Consider the following 22,830-nt stretch of genomic DNA (forward strand, 5'->3'; position numbering starts at 1 on the left):
TCTTACCTTAAAAACAGATTTTCAAATAAATGCTGTATTAATTAAACTAGAAGAGAAAAAAAGAATGTCAGCACAATTAACATACGAAGCAACAGTATGGCCTAATTAATCACCATGAAGAGCAATTGAACAAAATACTACACATTTTTATGGAGCAATTTAATCTGGCAAGTAATTAATCACAGAAACACTAAGCAAAACAAATGGATTTCCCTTTAAGGAACTCACATTTATCATCAGTAATGTATCCCAACTCAAAATTGTCCAGTAGACAATGAATTGCCAGCTTTCCTAGAATACTGATTTTTTTTTTGTTAAAAACAAAAAAAAAACAAAAAAATTGAGCTTTTCAAATCAAGTTACAGCCCCTGAGCATCCAAGAGCTAAGGGTTATGGGGCAGAGGTCCATGGCAATAGGCATGGAGGGCTTAATCTCAAGAGCTTTAAATCAAGGTCATTTTAGTCAAAACCGGAGATAATTGCTAAATGACTCATGTAAGAAAACACTTAGCATTATGAGCAACAACTATAGGTCACAGATATAAACAAAACCCCAAAGGAAGGACCTTCAACAGCTGACAACAGAAGGAAACAATGCTTTTGAACTTCAGGACAAGGGGGAGGGGCCCATATTAATGCAGTGAAATTTAAGTCAAAGAAATCTCTTTTATTCCTCCTCTCCTCTTCTTTTCTTCTCCTCTTCCTTTCTTCTTTAAACAATGACCCATTTTCCCTGAGCCCTGATAACTTCACCAGTTTGTTTTTCTGAATGGCCTCAAGTTTCAAAGACACAGTGACACACATTTAGCTAAGAAGGTTCAAGAGGCTCTCTTCATACATCTATCTTCCCAGCTACCTACCTTCCTTATTTGGCTATATTTGAGACTACATGAATTGTCCCTTTTTTTTTGCCAAGGAAGCTCATGGTACTTATAAACCTTTCTTTGAATATTCCCATTTCTTGCTAACTTTTTTTTTCTATATACTAGTCTTAAAGGTCTATGCCTCTCTCTCTTTTTAAAGCAAACTGCTATAGATAAAAGCACCTGGCAGAGTCCCAGACATCTGCTGGCCTCAACCAAAGTGGGTTTCTCTTTATTGACCAGCTTGACCTTCAATGCTGGGTCCCACAAAACAGTCAATACTTATTCAATAGTACAAGGAAAGTCATGCTTTTCACACTTTCACCCCGACTGTGCTCACAATTTGAGAACAGCTGTTGCTGTTCTCAGGATACCTGCTGTCCAGGTATCCTATTCAGCCCAAGGCATTTACCTCTAGGTTTTAACCCTTACCCTCCTCTCATGGCAGAGAGTTCTGACAAAATGTGATCTACTGGAGAAGGGAATGGCAAACCACTTCAGTATTCTTGCCTTGAGAACGCCATGAACAATATGAAAAGGCAAAAAGATATGACACTGAAAGATGAACTCCCCAGGTCGGTAGGTGACCAATATACTACTGGAGAAGAGTGGAGAAATAACTCCAGAAAGAATAAAGAGATGGAGCCAAAGTGAAAACAAAGCCCAGTTAGTGGGATGTGACTGGTAATGGAAGTAAAGTCTGATGCTGTAAAAAACAATATAGCATAGGAACCTGGAATGTTAGCTCAATGAATCAAGGTACATTGGAAGTGGTCAAACAGGAGATGGCAAGAGTGAACATCGACATTTTAGGAATCAGTGAACTAAAATGGACTGGAATGAGCAAATTTAATTCAGATGACCATTATACCTATCACTGTGGGCAAAAATCTCTTAGAAGAAATGGCCATTACACCTATTACTGTGGGCAAAAATCTCTTAGAAGAAATGGAGTAGCCAACATAGTCAACAAAAGAGTCCAAAATGCAATACTTGGGTGCAGTCTCAAAAATGACAGAATGATCTCTGTTCGTTTATATTCCATTCGATATCACAGTAATCCAAGTCTGTGCCCCAACCATAATGCTTAAGAAGCTGAAGTTGAACTGTTATGATGACTTACAAGACGTTCTAGAACTAATATGTCTCTTTTCATTATAGGGGACTGGAATGGAAAAGTAGGAACTCAAGAAATACCTGGCAAGTTTGGCTTTGGAGTACAAAATGAGGTAGGGCAAAGGTTAACAGAGTTTTGCCAATAGAACACACTGGTCATAGCAAACACCCTCTTCCAATAACACAAGAGATGACTCCATACATAGGCATCACCAGATGGTCAATACTGAAATCAGACTGATTATATTCTTTGCAGCTGAAGATGGAGAAGCTCTATACAGTCAGAAAACACAAGACCAGGAGCTGACTGTGGCTCAGATTATGAACTCCTTAATTGCCCAATTCAGACTTAAATTGAAGAAAGTAGGGAAAACCACTAGACCATTCAGATATGACCTAAATCAAATCTCTTACAAATATACAATGGAAGTGACAAAAATATTCAAGGGATTAGATCTGATATAGTGCCTGAAGAAATATGGAGGGAGGTTCATGACACTGTACAGGAGGCGGTGATCAAGACCATCCCCAAGTAAAAGAAATGCAAAAAGGCAAAACGGTTGTCTGAGGAGGCCTTACAAATAGCTGAGAAGAGAAGAGAAGCTAAAGGCAAAGGAGAAAGGAAAGATATACCAATTTGAATGCAGAGTTCCAAAGAATAGCAAAGAGAGAAAAGAAAGCCTTCCTCAGTGATCATTGCAAAGATATACAGGAAAACAACAGAATGGGAAAGACTATCTCTTCAAGAAAATTAGAGCTACCAAAGGAAATTTTCATGCAAAGATGGACATAATAAAGGACAGAAATGGTATGGACCTAACAGAAGCAGAAGATATAAAGAAGAGGTGGCAAGAATACACAGAAGAACTATACAGAAAAGATCTTCTTGATCATGATGGTGTGATCACTCACCTAGAACCAGACATCTTGGAATGTGAAGTCAAATGGGCCTTAGGAAGCATCATTATGAACAAGGCTAATGGAGGTGATGGAATTCCAGTTGAGCTATTTCAAATCCTGAAAGATGATGCTGTCCAAGTGCTGCACTCAATACACCAGCAAATTTGGAAAACTCAGCAGTAGCCACAGGACTGGAAAAGGTCAGTTTTCATTCCAATCCCAAAGAAAGGCAACACCAAAGAATGTTCAAACCACCGCACAACTGCACTCATCCCACATGCTAGTAAAGTAATGCTGAAAATTCTCCAAGTGAAGCCTCAACAGTATGTGAACAAAGAGCTTCCAGATGTTCAAGCTGGATTTAGAAAAGGCAGAAGAACCAGAGATCAAATTGCCAATATTCACTGGATCATAGAAAAAGCAAGAGAGTTCCAGAAAAACATCTATTTCTGCTTTACTGACTATGCCAAAGCCTTTGACTGTGTAGATCACGACAAACTGAGGAAAATTCTTCAAGAGATGGGAATAATTACCTGCTTCCTGAGAAATCTGTATGCAGGTCAAGAAGCAACAGTTAGAACTAGACATGGAACAACTGACTGATTCCAAATTGGGAAAGGAATACATCAAGGATGTATATTGTCACCCTGCTTATTTAACTTATATGCAGAGTACATCATGTCAAATGCCAGGTTGGATGAAGCAAAAGCTGAAATCAAGTTTGCCAGGACAAATACCAATAACCTCAGATATGTAGATGGTACCACCCTCATGGCAGAAAGCAAAGAGGAACTGAAGAGCCTCTTCATTAGAGTGAAAGAGGGGAGAGAAAAAGCTGGCTTAAAACTCAACATTCAAAAAACTAAGATCATGGCATCCAGTCCCATCACTTCATGGCAAATAGATGGGAAAACAATGGAAACAGTGACAGACTTTATTTTGGGGGGGCTCCAAAATCACTGCAGATGGTGACTGCAGCCATGAAATTAAAAGATGCTTGCTCCTTGGAAGGAAAGCTATGACCAACCTAGACAGCATATTAAAAAGCAGAGATATTACTTTGCCTACAAAGGTCTGTCTAGTCAAAGCTATGGTTTTTCCAGTAGTCACATATGGATATGAGAGTTGGACCATAAAGAAAGGTGAGTGCCGAAGAAGTGACGCTTTTGAAGTGTGGTGTTGGAGAAGACTCCTGAGAGTCCCTTGGACTGCAAGGAGATCCAACCAGTTCATCCTAAAGGAAATCATTCCTGAATATTCACTGGAAGGACTGATGCTGCAGCTGAAGCTCCAATAGTTTGTCCACCTGATGCAAAGAACTGACTGATTGGAAAAGACCATGATGCTGGGGAAGACTGAAGGGGACGACAGAGGATGGGATGGTTGGATGGGATCGCTGACTCAATAGACATGAGTCTTAGCAAGTTCCAGGTGTTGGTGATGGATAAGAAGCCAGGCATGTTGCAGTCCATGGGGTCACAGAGTCAGATATGACTGAGCAACTGAATTGATACTGACTGATACGTCTCACCTTCAAACCTTCTGCTCTTATCATTCCTGTTTGTACCAGATTTATATCTGAACTCTTTTAGTCTTCCTTCAGTTCACTTCGCTTTTGCAGAGTTCGCCTGGCATCTTTTGTTCAGTGATTCTCTGAGTTGCTTTCTGAACTGTCCTTATGAGCTCCTTTCATCAGCAATGGTAACTGAAGTACTATCACTTCCACCTTATTTCAGATCAAGCCTAGCCAGGACCCTGCATCCCTGTCTAAGAGCAAAACTCTATGTTGATTTATGTTCAACAAACATTCATTGACTGTTGCTTAGCACAATGTTACTAAGATGAGTAAGACACAGATGTGGACTGCCTTTATGAGTTCACAGCCTAGTAAAGAAGACAAACAGACAAGCAAATATTTACTACTGTAGTATTTAATGATGAAGTAATGCTGAAAATGTACTATTTCAGGAGGCAAACTAACAAATAGAGGAAGAACAGGTATAACAAGAATTATATATAATATTATATATATGTGTGTATATGTGTGTGTATATATATATATATATATATATATATGGTCAGTTAACAGTTTGTCCAGAGAACGTGTCTCATTTGTCCAGAGAACTCTAGGTGATCTAGCACAGCTGCAATGAGGACAGATTCCAGGAAGCACATTAAGAACAGAATGGTACCCATGCTACAGAGCTTAGCAACCTCTCTGGTGGCTCAGTTGTTAAAGAATCTGTCTGCAATGCAGGAGACCCAGGTTCGATCCCTGGGTGGGGAAGATACCCTGGAGAGGGAAATAGCAACTCACGACAGTATTCTTGCCTGGAAAATCCCATGGACAGAGGAGCCTGGTGCACTACAGTCCATGGGATTGCAAAGTCAGATATGACTTGAGTGACAGAGTATATATATATATATATACAGAGCTTAAATATTTTCTTCAGGGGTTGAGGGAGCCAGTGATGGGATAAGCACAGGGAGGAGAAAAAGAAAGAGGCAGTGAAGATGACACGTATGGTTAGAAGCTTAGAGAACTCAATTAAAAAAGAAATGCAGAGAATGAATAAATTGTGGTATATTTAAACAATAATAAAATACTACTCAGCAACAAAAGGAAAGAACTATCAGATATTCGCACATCCCCATTCATAGCAGCATTATTCATAATAGCCAAAAGGTGGAAACAACTGAAATGTCTATCAACAGATGAATATGTAAACAAAATATAGTTTATATATACAATGGAATGTTATTTAGCCTTTGAAAGGAAGGGAATCCTGTCACATACTCCAAGATAAGTGAACCTTGAGGACATTATGCTAAGTGGGAAAAAACAGCCACAGAAAAAGACAAATGCTGCATATCGCCTTATATAAAGTATCTAAAGTAGTCAAATTCATAGAGCAGAAAGTAGAACGGTGGTTGCCAGAGGCTGGGAGAAGGAGGAAATGGGGGGAAGCTGCTGTTTAATAGGTACAGAGTTTCAGTTCTGCTAGATGAAAAAGTTTCGGAGATCTGTTGTAGAACAATGTGAATATATGTAACACTACTGAACTGTATATCTAAAAATAGTAAAGATGGTAAATTTTATGTTTTTCACCACTATTTTTTAAGGTCTACATTTTTTTTAAGGAATAAACTAATATACACCACAAAGTGGATGAATTTAAAAAACAATATACTGAAGGCAAGAAGCCAAACACAAAAGAGGATGTACTGTATGAGTTTATTCATACGAAGTTCAAGAAAAGGTAAAACTTAATTTGTGAAAGAAGTCAGAAAACTGCATAGTTCTGGGGAACAGGAGGGTTACGAGGAATTTTCTGGGCTGATGGAAATGCTCTACATCTTGATCTGTGTGTTGATTAGATGGGTATACACACATGTAAAAAAGTTGTTCTATTACACACCTAAGATTCTGTACATTTTACCACATACCTCAATTAAAAGGAAACAAAAGGGTTTCAGTGAGTTGGTAATATGCTATTTAAGGTGAACAATTCACAGATGTTCATTTTATAATCAAGCTTTACTACAAATATACATTAATACAGTACTCTTTATAATTTATCAAAGAGTTCTCATTTTTAAAATAGGAAACTAGTTCTGATTAAATGAGCAAAAGGAACAGATTTTAATCCATTGCTATCTGCAGTCCATCTAGTAAATTATCCCATAAGAAACATGAAATACAGTCAAACCCTGGTCAGAAATCTTCTGCCCCCTTCTACTCAGAATGAGCTCCAACTACAGATGGCTACTCCTGCTGCCTTTTGAGAGGTGTCACCAAAATGAATGTAGGAGAGCAGAGACCAGTGAGAATCAACTGTCTCTACAGCTTTCTTGAGATTGAGATTTTCATCATATGATAGGAGTGTCAAATGAGAAAGAAATTAATGTTCTTTGGTATATAAGGAAATGTCTTAGCATATTCTGTGTTTGACATCACACATGTTACTGGTTCTACAAGAAATTATATAGAAATCAATTAGAACAAAAAAAAATCATTAAATCTCTTACAACAGGGGTCTTCTTTGCTAGAGCATGCACAACATCTAGGCTCCAGGGAAACATGTGTAATCAAGGTAAAATTAATCAAAACCTACATAAAAAGAACAGCAAGAGATAGTTTAAGAAGAAAATCTTTCCTCAGTGTTAGAAACTCTTAAAGTCTGATCACTGAGTACATAATTCTGCTTATTATTGTCTTCCACTATATAACACTATGTTTATAATTAGGCTGATATTGCAGTAAAATTCAGACACAATTCATTTAACAATTAATCTACTGGAGCTAAAAAATTCTTACCACGTCATTAATTGCCTGCTTAAAATGGTGCCTCTGTTTCAGTTTTAGATTATCACACACCTTTGTGAAGAGCCCAGGGGAAATACAACACACAGACAAAGCTTGTTTAGGGGAGACAGAGCAGGCAGCAGTGAGTTTCACACTTTTCTCTCCCGACAGACCTCAGCTCAGAAGAACCTTTATTGTGACCACCAAGCTTACTACTAATTAAAAGAGAAAACAGTAAACAGCATCTTCCTTCTCTGAATAGCTCTCACCTACTCTCACTTCAAACTGCCTTTTTAATCTTCTTTACCTGTATGTCCTCTCTAATTTCTCAATATAAGAAGTAATGCTTGCTACAATCTTTGTCCTCCCTCCACAATCTTTGTCCTCCCTCCCTTCCTCTTCTCCCTTTCCTTCCTTCTTCCTTCCTTTCTCCCTTTTTTCTTTTTAAATTTCAATTAGTAAATCCCTCTGTTAAGAGAGTAGGAGGATAGAGAAAGGTCTGAACCATTCTATGAAGGTTGTTGTCCCTGATTTTTCTATAAATGGATTTTATTTTTCTAGTCTGGCCCTGGCTGATGATTCCCCACCCACAGTTTTTTCTTCACATAATTATTCTTTATCAAGAGCTTTGTGGTTGATTCTTAAGAAAAATTTTCAGTGTTAAAGGCCATTGTACATAATAGTAGTAAGTCAAAATCCAGAAAGGGGAGATTATTTCCAAATCACCCAGCAAATCAGTAGCAGAGTCAGGATTATACCAAAGCACCTGGACAAAAATTTTTAAGCATATTTATCAAATATCCCAATGATACAAAGCTACAAAGGAAAACCAACACACAAAATGACGTAACTAGGACTCAATACATATCCTGATAAATTAGACTGATGAGTTGCAATGTCTAAGATACATTTAATATGAATGAAGAGTTTTCTTTAGGTTGGTTTAAAAGAAAAAATGAACTAGAGATGTTCAGAAGATTCACCAAAAGTCATAGTAGCAATCTCTGTGAGATTTGACTTGACTTTACTTTGTTCTTTGCAAGTTTCTGCACTGCTTTAAAATTTTCTACAGTAAGCAAATAGTATTAAAAAAAGAAAAAAATTAACCAGCACCACAAAGCAAAACAGCACCACAAACTAAACAGTACAGGATTGGGAAGAGTTAGTTTGACAGCAGGTCACTTTAAGCAGATTTGAAAGTTATGAATCAACAATGAAATTCAGCCGCTGAAAAGTTAATGCTACGGGAGGCTGCAAATGAAATAGGTTTCTATCTTGGGTGCTAATAGTATTCCGACAATCTAAGCTACTAAGATCACATCTGGATCCAGTTTTAGGTGTCACTCAATCTAAAACATAACTGAATGCTCATTTGGTACAAGGCACATGCTAACACCACACTTTAGGAGGTAAACTGAGAAGACAGAATATACCGAAAGGACAATCATAGCTCGCCAGAGATTTTGAAACCATGTCATATGAAGAACAACTGAGGGAGGAAAGGATGTTTTGCCTACAGAAGGGCAGTAATATACATGCTAGCCCTTTGAAGAAGTCAACACAGAAGTCAGAGTAAATGTCTTGGTGTTCCACCTGAAGGTAGAAAAACAATCAACAGGTTCCGATTATAAAAAGGATGAGCTGACACAAGGAAGAGATTCTCATCATTTAAAAAAGTGAATAGTGTATACAGCCTAAAGTATTAAGCACTGTTTCACTAGGTCTTCAAGTAGAGGCTGGTATTACCTCAACAAATGAGATTTATGCTTTGGCAAGGAGACTCGGGTAGATGGCCTCTTAAATTTTTTCAGCTTTTTAGGTTAAGTGACCCAGCACTACTAACCTGCAAGATAAAAGTTAAATCTAAATTGGAAGGTATGGGACCTGGGCCATTCTGGTATAATCGAGAATTTAAAATGATTAAGCTTCTATGGCCAAGAACACTTCTCTTTTTGTTCACAGTAATTCAAAGAAACCTAAAGTTTCATTTGCAGAAGAAATGCCTGTTTGGGTCTGCTGATAGGAAAACATATTGCAACCCAATAGTAATTGCTTCTTCATCCCATCAGCAGATTTTAAAATACCTGAGTAATATGAACAGAGTTCCACTCTGACTTTTGGAAAAGATAAATGGAAAGGGAAAAATAAGGGAAAAGATGAAGAACTTCCCACAATTTTAAGACTACTTTTTAAAGTATCTTAGATATAGGATGGAAAAGGGAAAAGAATTACGGACTTAAAACTATGCCTATTTGCAGCTAGGCTTTGTATAAATTACAGTTAGAAGCCAGCCTTTTGTGAACTAAGGCATGATTAAATGTCTACATTTCCTAGCAAGAATTCCTTCTGGGGCTTCCCTGGTGGCTCAGTGGTAAAAAAATCCACCTGCCAATGCAGGAAAGACAGTTCAACCCCTGATTTGGGAAGATCCCACATGCCATGGAGCAATTAGGCCCAAGCGCCGCAACTACTGAAGCCCGCATGCCCTACAGCCTGTGCTCTGAAACAAGAGAAGCCATCTCAATGAGAAGCCTGCAACTAGAGAGTAGCCCTCACTAGCCACAACTAGAGAAAAGCCTGTACAGCAACGAAGACCCAACACAGTCAAAAAAAAAAAAAAAAGATTTCCTTTTGGAAAACAATGACCTTTTCTCGGATGAAAACAAAAATTTCCCACCCCCTCCTTGAATCAATAATAATTAGGGAGGAGCCCATCCCTAAAGGACCAGAGTCAGCTGCACCAGCAAAAGCAGGCTGTCTCCAGAGAGTCAAAGAATGAGGCAAACTGGGTGGGAAAGGGCACAAGTTACATGTGCTTTTGCGGGCACAACTGAAGAATGGCAGGCTTTGGATTGCTCTACACTCTAGCCTCTTCCCACCCCATTTTGTAATGACTCAGTTGAAAACACCTTTCTTCCTGATCTGCTAAAATGGAGCAGCAATTCTAGGTCACCTCGACGGCCCCTCTGGTTTTCAACTCATAGTACTTAGAAAGAGCTATAAAGATAAGGAAGCAGTGACAGAAAGACAAGAATAAAGAAACGTTCCTAAAACCACACTTAAAGAAAGAAGTCCAAATTTATCTCACACAAACACATCATACTTCCTCTCATTCATTCTCTTTCTATCTCTCAGAGTCTCTCCTCTCATGTTTTTGATGCCTATCTACAGACACTAAAAATGCCGTATGATTGATCCTGCTGATTCAAATACTAGCAGAATGAGGAACATCCATCAATAATGGCTCATCTCAGACATCCGTAAAAAAGTTAATGTTAGGTTTAAAATCTAAAGTTAACTTTATTGTTGTTTAGTTGCTAAGTCATGTCGCGACTCTTTCTAACCCCATGGACTGTAGCCTGCTAGGCTCCTTTTCAGTTCAGCTCAGTTTAGTCGCTCAGTTGTGTCCGACTCTTTGCGACCCCATGAACCGCATGCCAGGCCGCCCTGTCCATCACCAACTCCCAGAGTTTACTCAAACTCATGTCCATTGAGTCGGTGATGCCATCCAACAATCTCATCCTCTGTTGTCCCCTTCTCCTCCTGCCTTCAATCTTTCCCAACATCAGGGTCTTTTCAAATGAGTCAGCTCTTCACATCAGGTGGCCAAAGTATTGGAGTTTCAGTTTCAACATCAGTCCTTCCAATGAACACCCAGGACTGTTCTCCTTTAGGATGGACTCTCCTTGCAGTCCAAGGGACTCTAAAGAGTCTTCTCCAACACCACAGTTCAAAAGCATCAAATCTTTGGTGCTCAGCTTTCTTTATAGTCCAACTCTCACATCCATACAGGACTACTGGAAAAATCATAGCCTTGACTAGACGGACCTTTGTTGGCAAAGTAATGTCTCTGCTTTTCAATATGCTGTCTAGGTTGGTCATTACTTTCCTTTCAAAGAGTAAGCATCTTTTAATTTCATGGCTGCAGTCACCATCTACAGTGATTTTGAAGCCCAGAAAAAGAAAGTCAGCCACTGTTTCCCCATCTATTTGCCATGAAGTGATGGGACCAGATGCCATGATCTTAGTTTTCTGAATGTTGAGCTTTAAGCCAACTTTTTCACTCTCCTCTTTCACTTTCATCAAGAGGCTCTTTTTTTTTTTTTCTTCATTTATTTTCACCAGTTGGAGGCTAATTACTTTACAATATTGTAGTGGCTTTTGCCATACATTGACATGAATCACCTACCAAACTGCAAACAGGCTTCATCAAGAGGCTCTTTCATTCTTCTTCACTTTCTGCCATAAGGGTAGTGTCATCTGCATATCTGAGTTTATTGATATTTCTCCCACCAATCTTGATTCCAGCTTATGCTTCTTCCAGCCCAGCGTTTCTCATGATGTACTCTGCATATAAGTTAAATAAGCAGGGTGACAATATACAGCCTTGACGTACTCCTTTTCCTGTTTGGAACCAGTCTGTTGTTCCATGTCCAGTTCTAACTGTTGCTTCCTGACCTGCGTACAGGTTTCTCAAGAGGCTGGTCAGGTGGTCTGGTATTTCCATCTCCTTCAGAATTTTCTACAGTTTATTGTGATCCATAGAGTCAAAGGCTTTGGCATAGTCAATAAAGCAGAAATAGATGTTTTTCTGGAACTCTCTTGCTTTTTCGATGATCCAGCGAATGTTGGCAATTTGATCTCTGGTTCTTTTGCCTTTTCTAAAACCAGCTTGAACATCTGGAATTTCACAGTTCACGTCTCTTACCACACCATAAAATTATACATAGGAGATCCAATTAATAACCAATGGGACAGGGACAAACCAAAGGTCTTTGCTTTGTAAATACATATTTACAGAAACAAAGAATGTTGTGAAACGATTTGCTCTCCTACTACATAGGGACCACTCACTCAAAACACCTGGGATCAAGGGCTAGAACACTCTAGAGCAAACTGCCAAAAATACATTTCTCCTCCAGTGTTCTTAGCAATTTCATGTGCAACTGTCTGCTGAGAAGAAAGCCCTTCCAACTCTCCTCAAGAATCTGCACTCTTAATTACCTTAGTCTCCAGAGAGCAGCTACTCCATTATCACTGGCTCAGTCACAAAGGCAGTCCCTTGAGCCATTTCCAAAAGGCTCAAGTAAGTTCTTGGCATAATTCATTAAGAAAGAGAAAAATATCAATGTAATTAACAAGAAAAAAGATTGTCTAAGCGTTTCCCAAAACAACATTCAAAATAAGGTCACACATATAAGATCTCTCTCAACTAACTCAAAATTATGAGGTTCCTCAAGTTGGCTGTCACATTCCTATAAAATACTAGCCTTTACAAAGGATGACCCCATACCTAGGAGGCCTTAACTGACACTCCCAGAGCATGCACCTGGAACCCACCAAGGAGATCCTTCTATTTCACATTCCAGATTCAGGACAGAGGGTTGGGCTCAAAGTTGACTCCTTTTTCCCAGGAGTCATACTCCATAGATTGTTCATTATCTGAGTCAATAAAAACAGGCCACAATCAGCAGTTCCTACCTTGCTGGGAGAAAATGAGATGCAAAAGACAGGGCACAGGACAAGAATACCTTCCACAAACCAACACTGACTCCAGATGTAAAAGAACACACCTAAGAACTCTTTCATGCACTCCACATCAAAGTACTGTGTCCTTCTTTCAGAAATTATATACCTCCAAAACAAGTTTTCACCAATTAGTCCTATTACTTCTGTAGCTTTACTTCTAGTTGTAAAGCTCAACATGCAGGCATTAAGAGCCAGTTGGCGCTGATTGCTCACATTTTGAGTATACAAAAAGGAATAGCTGTGGGCTATTAGCTCACCAAAGAATAGAGCAGGTTCTAGAATGCTGTATTTACCACCTACATGTGAAAAAAAATCTCTCACAAAGGAAATGTATGCATCTAAAGTTTAAATACAGACTTTCCCCCACTATCACCTAGTCCTAACTCCAGATATGAAAAAGAGGACAAGGGTCCTGTTTCTAATTCCCCCTTTCTCAGGAAATAAGTGAAATTCCTCCCTTTAGTGTGTTATTTTGGCAAATAAAGTTTACTGGAATACTGCATGTATACATTATTTAAGGGCTACATAAGTAATATTCATATATCACACAAATATATATTATAAACTTGAACAACTTCTAATTCTGATAGGATATATACGGTAAGCCCTAGAGCAACCACTAAAGAACAGTGAAAAAATCATTAAAGAAATTAAAGTGCTACATTAGAAAATGTCTAATTCATGCAAAAAAAATGCAGTTAAGGTACAGAAAAAAAAAAAAAAAAAAGACCTGAGAGAGAGAAAACTAGAAATAAAATGGCAGACATAAGTCCAATTATATCCATAACAGCATTAAATATGAAAGTAATAAACAATCCAATCAAAAGGTAGAGATTATCAGACTGGATAAAGTAGACAAGAGCCAACAAATGCCATCTACCAGAGACATATTTTAAATTTAAAGGTATAAACAGATTGAAAATTAAAAAAAAAAGAGCAAAAAAGATATGTCGTGAAAGAAATAAAATTAGAGAAAATTCAATAATAAAAATTGGAGATTGCAATACCTATTCTTTAATAATGAAGAGAACAACTAGGCAGAAGATTAACACAAAATAGGAGACTTGAGCAATATTATAAATCAATTAGATCTAACGTAGAATAGTACCCACAACCATAACAAACTATGTTTTCTTCAAGTGCATATGAAACATTCTCCAGGATACATCATATGCTAGGCCATAAAACAAACCTCAATAAATTTAAAATGACAGAAATCATATGAAGTATGTTCTCTGACCAAGTTTCTTTCTATTATTGGTTTCTAATTTCATTCTACTGTGGTCAGAGAATATACTTCATATTACTTCTATCATTTAAAACTTATTGAGATTTGTTTTATGGAAGAGTAAACTAAGGTTAATGCAAGCAGAAGGAAGATAATTTAAAAAAACAAGAATGGAAGTGAATGAAATACAGAATAGAAAAACAAAAGAGAAAATCAATAAATCCAAAAGCTGATTCTTTGAAAGATCAACAAAACTGACAAATATTTAGCAAGACTAACAAAGAAAAAAGAGGAAATTCAAATTAGTAGAATCAGATATAAAAGAGAGCACATTACTATTTACCTTACAGATTAATAAAAGATTATAAAGAAACACTCTGAACAACTCTATGTCAGTTAATTAGATCACTTAGACAAAATGAACAGATTCCTAGGAAGACAAAAATTACCAAAACTGACTCAAGAAACAGACAATTTGAATAGACCTATAACAAAGACAATGAATTACAACTTCAGAAAAAGCACCTGTGAAAAAGAGCCCAGGCCCTGGTGGCTTCACTGATTAACTGTACCAACGATTTAAAGAAGAATTAATACTAACTTTTCACAAAGTCTTCAAAAAATGAGACAGGATCACCTCCCCAACTCATTCTATGAGGCCAGCATTACCCTGATATCAAAATCAAAGATATCACCAGACAACCAGCAGTCAAGTAAGCAGATGCATAGGGATCACTGGGCAGCAAGGACTTGTTACCCAACCCAATCCTCCTGGTGTGCATTTCTCTGCTCCAGGCTATGGACTGCAGACCAGACCTGGCAAAAATTTTTCCCCAAACATCCCTGGATGAGGTAAAACTGCCAAGAGAGGACAGATTCCTCCTGAACACATGTGGGGACAATTCTGAGCACCAGAATTAGCTTTCAAAGTTTACCTCAGGCTGGCCTTAGCCAGTGCAAACACCTTTTCACCATCATCGTCAGTCAATATCATAACCTTTGTGCAGGCATGACTGAAGTTTCTTTCCCCCTGCTCCTCACTGCCACCACAATAAAGGGACATCCTTAAGTAAGAGGAATAAAAACATGATAATATTTAAAACAAAAACAAAATAATCTCCCCCAAAGCCCAAAGGCATCACAAGAAAAGAACACTACAGAGCAGTTTCTCTTATGAATATGGACACAAAAATTCTTCAGAAAAATATCAGCAATCTGAATTCAGCAACATACAGAAAGAATCATAAGCCATAAGTACGTGAGATTTATCCTAGGAATACAAGATTGGTTTGATATCTGAAAATCAATTAAACCATATCAATAGCATAAGAAGCAAAAACCACATGACCATCTCAATAGGTGTACAAAGAGTGACAAAACCCAACACCCTCTTGAGGAGAAAAGGGAACACTCCTACACTATTGGTGGGAATGTAAATTGGTACAGCCACTATGAAGAACAGTATGGAGGTTCCTTAAAAACTAAAAACAGATCTGTCAAAAGACCCTGCAATCCAACTCCTGGGCATATGTTCCAGAGAAACATGATTTGAAAGGATACATGCACCCCAATGTTCACTGCAGCATTGTTTACAAAAGTCAAGACATGGAAGCAACCTAAATGTCCGTTGAGAAAGGAATGCATAAAGAAGATGTGGTACATATATAAAATGGAATATTACTCAGCCATTAAAAAGAATGAAATAATGCCATTTGTAGCAACATGGATGGGTCTAGAGAATGTCACACTGAGTGAAGTTAAGTCAGACAGATAAGGAGAAATACTGTATGATATCCCTTACATGTGAAATCTAAAAAGAAATTATACAAATGAACTTAAAAAACAGAGACTCAGACTTAGAAAATGAACTTATATGTTTGCCAGGGGAAAGGGAATTTAGGGAGTTTGAGAAGGTTATGTATATACTGCTATATTCAAAATGGATAACCAACAAGGACCTACTATATAGCACATGGAACTCTACTCAATGTTATGTGCCAGCCTAGATGGGAGGGGGGTTTGAGGGAGAATGGATACGTGTATAGCTGAGTCCCTTCGCTATTCACCTGAAATTACCACAACACTGTTAATCAGCTATATCCCAATACAAAACAAAAAGCTTATAAAGTTAAAAAAAAAAACCAACACCCGCTCAAGGTAAAACAAAACAAGCACACACACGCACACACACACAAAACCAAACCAGAAACTATTAACATAAATAGAAAGGAACTTCCTTAGCCTAAGAAAGGGCATGTATCAAAAAAAAAAAATCCACAGCTGTTTGTAATAAAATATTAGAAAGAAAAAAATTTTTAATACCTATAATCTCTCCAACCAGAGATATGAACATATTGGTTAGTTTCCTTTCATACTCTCTTTTTCTTTCTTTCTGGCCCCTCCTCGAGGCATGACAGATAGATCTTAGTTACCTGACCAGTGATCAAACCAATGCCCCCTGCATCAGGAGCCCAGAATCTTAGCCACTGGACCACCAGGGAAGTTTAAAATAATACCATTTTGTATCTCTGGTCCCTTCTAAGTCCACATGAAGGGGAATGAATATAACTGAAAAAAGTTGCATATGGAAGGTATTCGCTTGATTAGAATGAACTCTTGTGCAGATCATCAGAACCAAGGCTGGTAAGACCCCAGACATGCACATTCAGGACAGCAATTTTTTAAAAAGATAATAATAATGAACAATTATATAGCATTGACTATATGCCAGGCACTAGTCTAAGTGCTTTTCAATACTGTCACTTAATCATCTCAACAATGACACAGGTTCCATTACTATCCTCACCTTACAGATGTGGAAACTCAAGCAATAAGTGGTTAAATAACTTCTTCAAAGTAAGCAAGCAGTAGAGCTCAGACTCAAAGTAAGACAATCTAGCTCCAGAGTCCCTGTTCTTAATCAAGCAGAGGAAAACCAAAAGGAATGAAGACATGCAGAAAAAAATTTGGAGTCTCCGTTTTTATACCTTATCAGTTAAGTTCCAAACTCAGCCTAATTCAAATTTAGAAATTAGAGTTGTGGTTATCTCAAAAAGAACAAAGTGGGTGCTGGGCAAACTGGATCTCCCACTCCAAAAAAAATGAAGTTGAACTCTATCCTTACACTATGTTAAAAATGTCACTCAAAATGGATCAAACAAACAGATATATGTAAACTCTGAAACTATACTACTCTTCAAGAAACATAGGGGAAACATTGAGGAATATGGGCTTGGTCCTATTAAATGTATTTAAGTGCTGAAAGAAAAAAAAAGAAACATAGGGGAAAAGCTTCATGACTTGCACTGGCAACGATTTCTTGGCTATAACACCAAAAGCACTGACAACAAAAGAAAAAATAGATGGAAAGGGAGAAAGTATTTGTAAACTGTAAGACAGGATATTGGTATCCAGAATACATAAAGAATTTCTAAAATTCAACAACAACAACAACAACAACAAAACACAATTTAAAAACCCACAAAGGACTTGAGTAGACCTTTCTCCAAGGAAGATACACAAATTTGGGCTAATAAACACATGAAAAGATACTCAACACTACTAATTATCAGGGAACTGCAAATCAAAAATCACAGTGAGATACACTTCATACTTACAGGGATGGCTGTGATTTTAAAAAACAGAAAATAACAAGTGCTGGCAAGACTGTGGAGAAATTGGAAACTTTGTGTATCATTGATGGAAATGTAAAAAGGTGTGGCTGCTGTGGAAAAAGGTATGATGGCTCTTCAAAGTATTAAAAATAGAATTACCAGAGGGTCCAACAATCCAACTTCTGAGTATATACCCTGAAGAAGTGAAAGCATAGCCTCAAATATCTGTACACCCATGTTCACAGCAGCACTATTTACAATAGCCAAAAGGTGGAGGATGCAACCATTTATCAATGGATAAATGCATAAAGAAAATGAAATAAATAAACACACACACACACACACCCACGATGAAATACTGAATTTTGTCTTTAAAACAAGGAAAGAAATTCTGATATACGCTATTACATGGGAGAACCTTATGGATATTATGCTAAGTAAAAAAGCCAGTCACAAAAGGACAAATAGTGTATAATTCCTCTTACAAAGTTTCTAGAGTAGACAGAAAGTAGAATGGTGATTGCCAGGACTTGGGAAGAGGAGGGAATGAGGAATTATTGCTTAATGAGTATAATTTCAGTCAGGGAAGATGAAAATGTTCTGGAGATGGTTGGTGGAGGTGATGGTTGCACAACAGTGTGAATGTACTTAATGCCTCACAACTGCAGACTTAAGGGTTAAAATTGGTAAATTTTATGTAACAAATATTTGCTCACAATTTTTTAAAAAAAGCGAAGTGGAAGTCAGGTTGCAGTAAGGAAGGGTTTTATATGCTAAAGTAACACTTTAAAATCACAGCAGCCCCAATTTTAAAAAATCTTAATATTTCATTATATATATCTGCATCTCCTAAACCAAGACTTCTTTACTGCACTGCAGTTGACCAAGTTCAGACCTAATGCAAAAACCTCTCTTTGCAGCATAAACCAAGTTAGGGCAAAAGAGATGATAAACCACATGAGATTCAGTGTTTGGTTTTTCATTTCTAGCTGCTACAGTCTTAAGAGATTGGGGAACAGCAACTATTAGAATAATATGTAATGTTCCCAGCCACTGGGGAAACAATATTGCAGCAGCCTCATTATGGTGCTTTGTTTTAATCTGCATAATGCTTTTCATCTTCTGTAATGTGAGATCTGCAGGGTCTGATTAACAGAAGAAAGGTCATTACTGATAAGTTCTGATCCCAGGAATAATTTGAGCCTGCCTGTCACTTTGGAGTAGACAACTGGATGTACTCCTTGCTACTCAAGAGTCATCTGCCCAATACTTCTGGCTCCTAATATTAATCATATTAGTCCATATTTACTATTCACTAGACTAGGTTGCATCTTTCAGCTGAAGTGCTTGCTGTCAAACTGCTCTTCCTCTCAACTCATCAGTATCCATTCTGATAAGAGCTGTGACTAAGAGGCAAATTTTGCAGCCCAACCAGGTGCATGCTGCTGCTGCTGCTGCTGCTAAGTCACTTCAGTCATATCCAACTCTGTGCGACCCCATAGACATCAGCCCACCAGGCTGCCCCGTCCCTGGGATTCTCCAGGCAAGAACACTGGAGTGGGCCGCCATTTCCTTCTCCAATGTGTGAAAGTGAAAAGTGAAAGTGAAGTCGCTCAGTCGTGTCGGACTCTTAGCGACTCCATGGACCGCAGCCTACCATGGAGGCTCCTCTATCCATGGGATTTTCCAGGCAAGAGTACTGGAGTGGGGTACCATTGCCTTCTCTGAAACAGGTGCATGAGCAAAGGGATTTTAGGGAATTTTGCCTGGCTGAGACCCTTTCCAATCCTAACTCTATGGCCATCAATAGTGAATGTACCCTCCCTGATTACTGCCTGAGGGTGTTCCACACCTCCCTCTCTATGACATTCAGAATTCTGTACATAGCCCACTCCAAAGGGTATTATTCTCAATGAATCCCCTTAGTCAGAGGCTGCTGAATTTTTCTGTTCCTTAGAGTCCCCAGCAGAGTGTACATTTAAAGCATTCTTTTTTTTTTTTTTTGAGGGAGTATTTTCTAGGATGAAAGAACACAGCTACATAAGCACTAAGCAGGAGGGGAGAGCACACCTCAGCATCGGAACAAAAAGATCACTGGAGTAAACAGAGGACAGCAGGCAAACTCACCAGGTGAACAGTTAAGAGACTTACAAAGAAATGCACTTAATTCTCATTCCAAACCACAAGCTTGTCACTAAGCCCAGCAATATCTAAAAAGTCATTCTCAAAGACCAACTAAACTTTGGCTTAATGCATTTCAAATAAAGGGAAAAATTAATATATTAACCACAGAGTTCAAACTTTATGCACCTTAAGAAAATCACAGATCAGGAGAAAAGCCCATTTGCAGTGATTCAGTCTCTGTTTCTGTGAGCAACCAGAGAATAGGATTGTGTACTTGGTGCTAATAAAATGCTCATTAAGTGAAAGGCATTAAGATGTTAACATGAAGAGGTTCATTAAGGGCTTCAAACTACTTACCTTGAAAGTTGTTTGGTTAGATGAAGGTCAGATTTCAGTCTAACATTTTTCTTTTTCTCTTTTGACTAATTAGGTTAAAAGTCAGTAGAGGTCTTCCCTGAAGTACAAGGCCTCCCTGGGGTAGACTGCTCAGTAGTGGCAGGAAATACTTAGCATAGAGGTGTTCAAGCAAAAGTTTCAAATGTTTTCCTTCTAGCCTTGCACATAGTCCCTTTGTGGATCTGTGAAGGCAGCTAAAGTAACAATTATATAAAATGGAATTTTAAAGGTGGAGCCATACTATTTTATTTTCCTTGTGGCAAAGCAATGGAACATCCCTAGGGGGGAAGGAACAAACATAGGGCCCTGTATATTAATGACATCAGGTGTTTCAATAAAAAAAGCAGTTTCTAAGCAGCTGCATTTTAAGAATCTCTCTGAAGGATCAAACAGGAAGAGAGAGACAAATTGTTTAAACACAAATAACTTTGACAATTAAAGAACTAGCATGACTAAGCCACGAAAGACAAGTGAAAAGCAAACAGACTGACACTTGAGCAAATTTAGGCCTCCAAGCAAGCGGAAGTATTTTTAATTTTCAGTCACAATCTAAACTCCACCCCCAAAAAAGGTCTGCAGTCTTCCTGCAGCTTTTCATTTGCTAGTGAGATACTGTTAGGGTTGCCATTACATGCAGTACATTCCAGAAGGTCCCAAAGACATAACTTGTAGCTGTCATCAACTGGCAAACCAGTCTTGGAGGCTCTTCCAGCTGTTAGGTGTCTGAAAATTTCACATGCAACCTAATCCCTTCCCATGATTATCAAAGAACATACTAGAGAAGAGGTGGCTAAGTTTGTTCACTCTGCCTTAGAATCCTTTTCAGGGGCTTCCCCAGTGGTCTAGCGGCTTCAATCACTGGCTGGGGAAGTTCTGCATGCCTTGAGGTGCAGCCAAATTTAAAAAAGATCCTTTCCACGTGTTGGATCAGCACAAATAACCTTTACAAACAACAGAGGTAAATGTCATATACCATCACCATTTTATTGAAGCCTTTATATACTCTATCTTTGATACTCAACTTGGGCCAAAAGTTAAATGTTCCGTAGTATCCCAGGGAAACCCACAGGTCCAATTTTCTGACTGTCTCTTGTTTTCTAAACCACCAGAAGTTAAGAGTGTCACAGATGTACAACACAAGGCTCTTAAGGAGCAAAGCTAAGGAACAGAAGGCAGCGCTCATTACCACTGGCTGGATCACAACCTTGTAGTGGCAAAGGGGCCTGCGTAACTCAATGAAGCGATGAGCCATGCTGTGCAGGGTCTCCCAAGATGGACAGGTCATAATAGAGAGTTCTAACATGTCCACTGGAGGAGGGAATGACAAACCACTCCAGTATTCTTGCCTCAAGAACCCCATGAACAGTATAAAAAGACAAAAAGATATGACACCGGAAGAGGCGCTCCCCAGGTCAGAAGATGTCCAGTATGCTACTGGGGAAGAGTGGAGAAATAGCTCCATAAAGAATTAAGAGGCTGGGCCAAAGCAAAAATGATGCACAGTTGTGATTGTGTCTGGTGATGAAAGTAAAGTCTGATGCTGTAAAGAACAATATTGTACAGCAAAGGACTGATGCTGAAACTGAAACTCCAATACTTTGGCCACCTGATGTGAAAAGCTGACTCACTATAAAAGACCCTGATGCTGGAAAAGATTGAGGGCAGGAGGAGAAGGGGATGACAGAGGATGAAATGGTTGGATAGCATCACTGACTCAATGGACATGAGTCTGAACAAATTCTGGGAGACAGTGAAGGACAGAGAAACCTAGCACACTGCAGCCCATGGGATCACAAAGAGTCAGACAGGACTGAGTGACTGAACACAACAACAGTGGGAATGCAAACTTCTTAGGCATACCACATTTTTGCCCTCAGAGAAAAGAATACTCCTTGGACCACTGCTATTCAAAGCATCAAAGCCTACCCACAAAGAAAAACAAAACATCTTTTAAGGGTGACATATTAACATATATAAAAGGGATAAATGAAGACACACACAGGAAACATTCTAAGTGCTCAAAATACTAACCCGGCAAACAGCATGGCAATTCCTCAAAATACTAAACATAGGTGTGCTCCACACCCACCAGAGGCACTCAGAGGGCTCAAACAAAACCTTGTGCGCACCAGGACCCAGACGCCCCACAGAGACTGAGCCAGACCTGCCTCTGAGTATTTGAGTGTCTCCTGCGAAGGCATGGGTCAGAAGTGGCCTGCTGCAGGGACAGGGGCTCTGGCTGCAGCAGACCTGGGTCATGCAGCATGTGGCATAAGCCCTCTTGGAGGAGGTCGCCATTAGTTCCACCACAGAGCTGCCGAGCAGACTGCAGAACAATTATACCAAAGAAATTCTCGCACTGTTAAGAAAGTTATAGGACCCACAACAGATTTTCCAACCTGGGGATCCAGCAAAGAAATTGAGAACCCCCAGGGAATTTGACTTTGGAGGTCAGTGGGATTTTATTACAAAACTGTCACAGGACTGGGTAGACAGGCTCTTGGAGGGTACAAACAAAACCTTGTGCACACCAGGAGCCAGGAGAAAGGAACGGTGTCCTCACAAGAGACTGAGCCATAGGTGATTGTCAGTGTCCAAGAGTCTCTGGCGGAGGCATAGGTTGACAGTGACCTGCTGCAGGGTCAGGGCACTGAATACAACAGTATGTACACAAGTCCTTTTGAAGGAGGTGCCATTACCTTCATTACCTCTACCATAGTTTGGCCTCAGGTCAAACAACTGGAAGGGAACACA

The 22,830-nt window shown here is 38.8% G+C and overlaps 1 protein-coding gene across 6 annotated transcripts in view; it reads right to left on the minus strand.

The window, feature by feature from the left end:
• ARMH3 (armadillo like helical domain containing 3) overlaps positions 1-22,830 on the minus strand; it is a 174,786-nt gene that overhangs the window by 61,952 nt on the left and 90,004 nt on the right. The window contains exon 24 of one of the 6 annotated variants that reach the window (XM_070470066.1): positions 7-46. The exons of the other annotated variants lie outside the window; for them this stretch is intronic. Within the exon in view, the coding sequence (XP_070326167.1) occupies positions 22-46 (25 nt within the window). The 3' untranslated portion in view covers positions 7-21. Of the gene's footprint in view, positions 1-6; positions 47-22,830 lie in introns of those variants that run through there. 6 annotated transcript variants of the gene reach the window in all.

Source organism: Odocoileus virginianus, chromosome 7, assembly GCF_023699985.2.
Source record: "Odocoileus virginianus isolate 20LAN1187 ecotype Illinois chromosome 7, Ovbor_1.2, whole genome shotgun sequence".
Taxonomy (NCBI): Eukaryota; Metazoa; Chordata; class Mammalia; order Artiodactyla; family Cervidae; genus Odocoileus; species Odocoileus virginianus.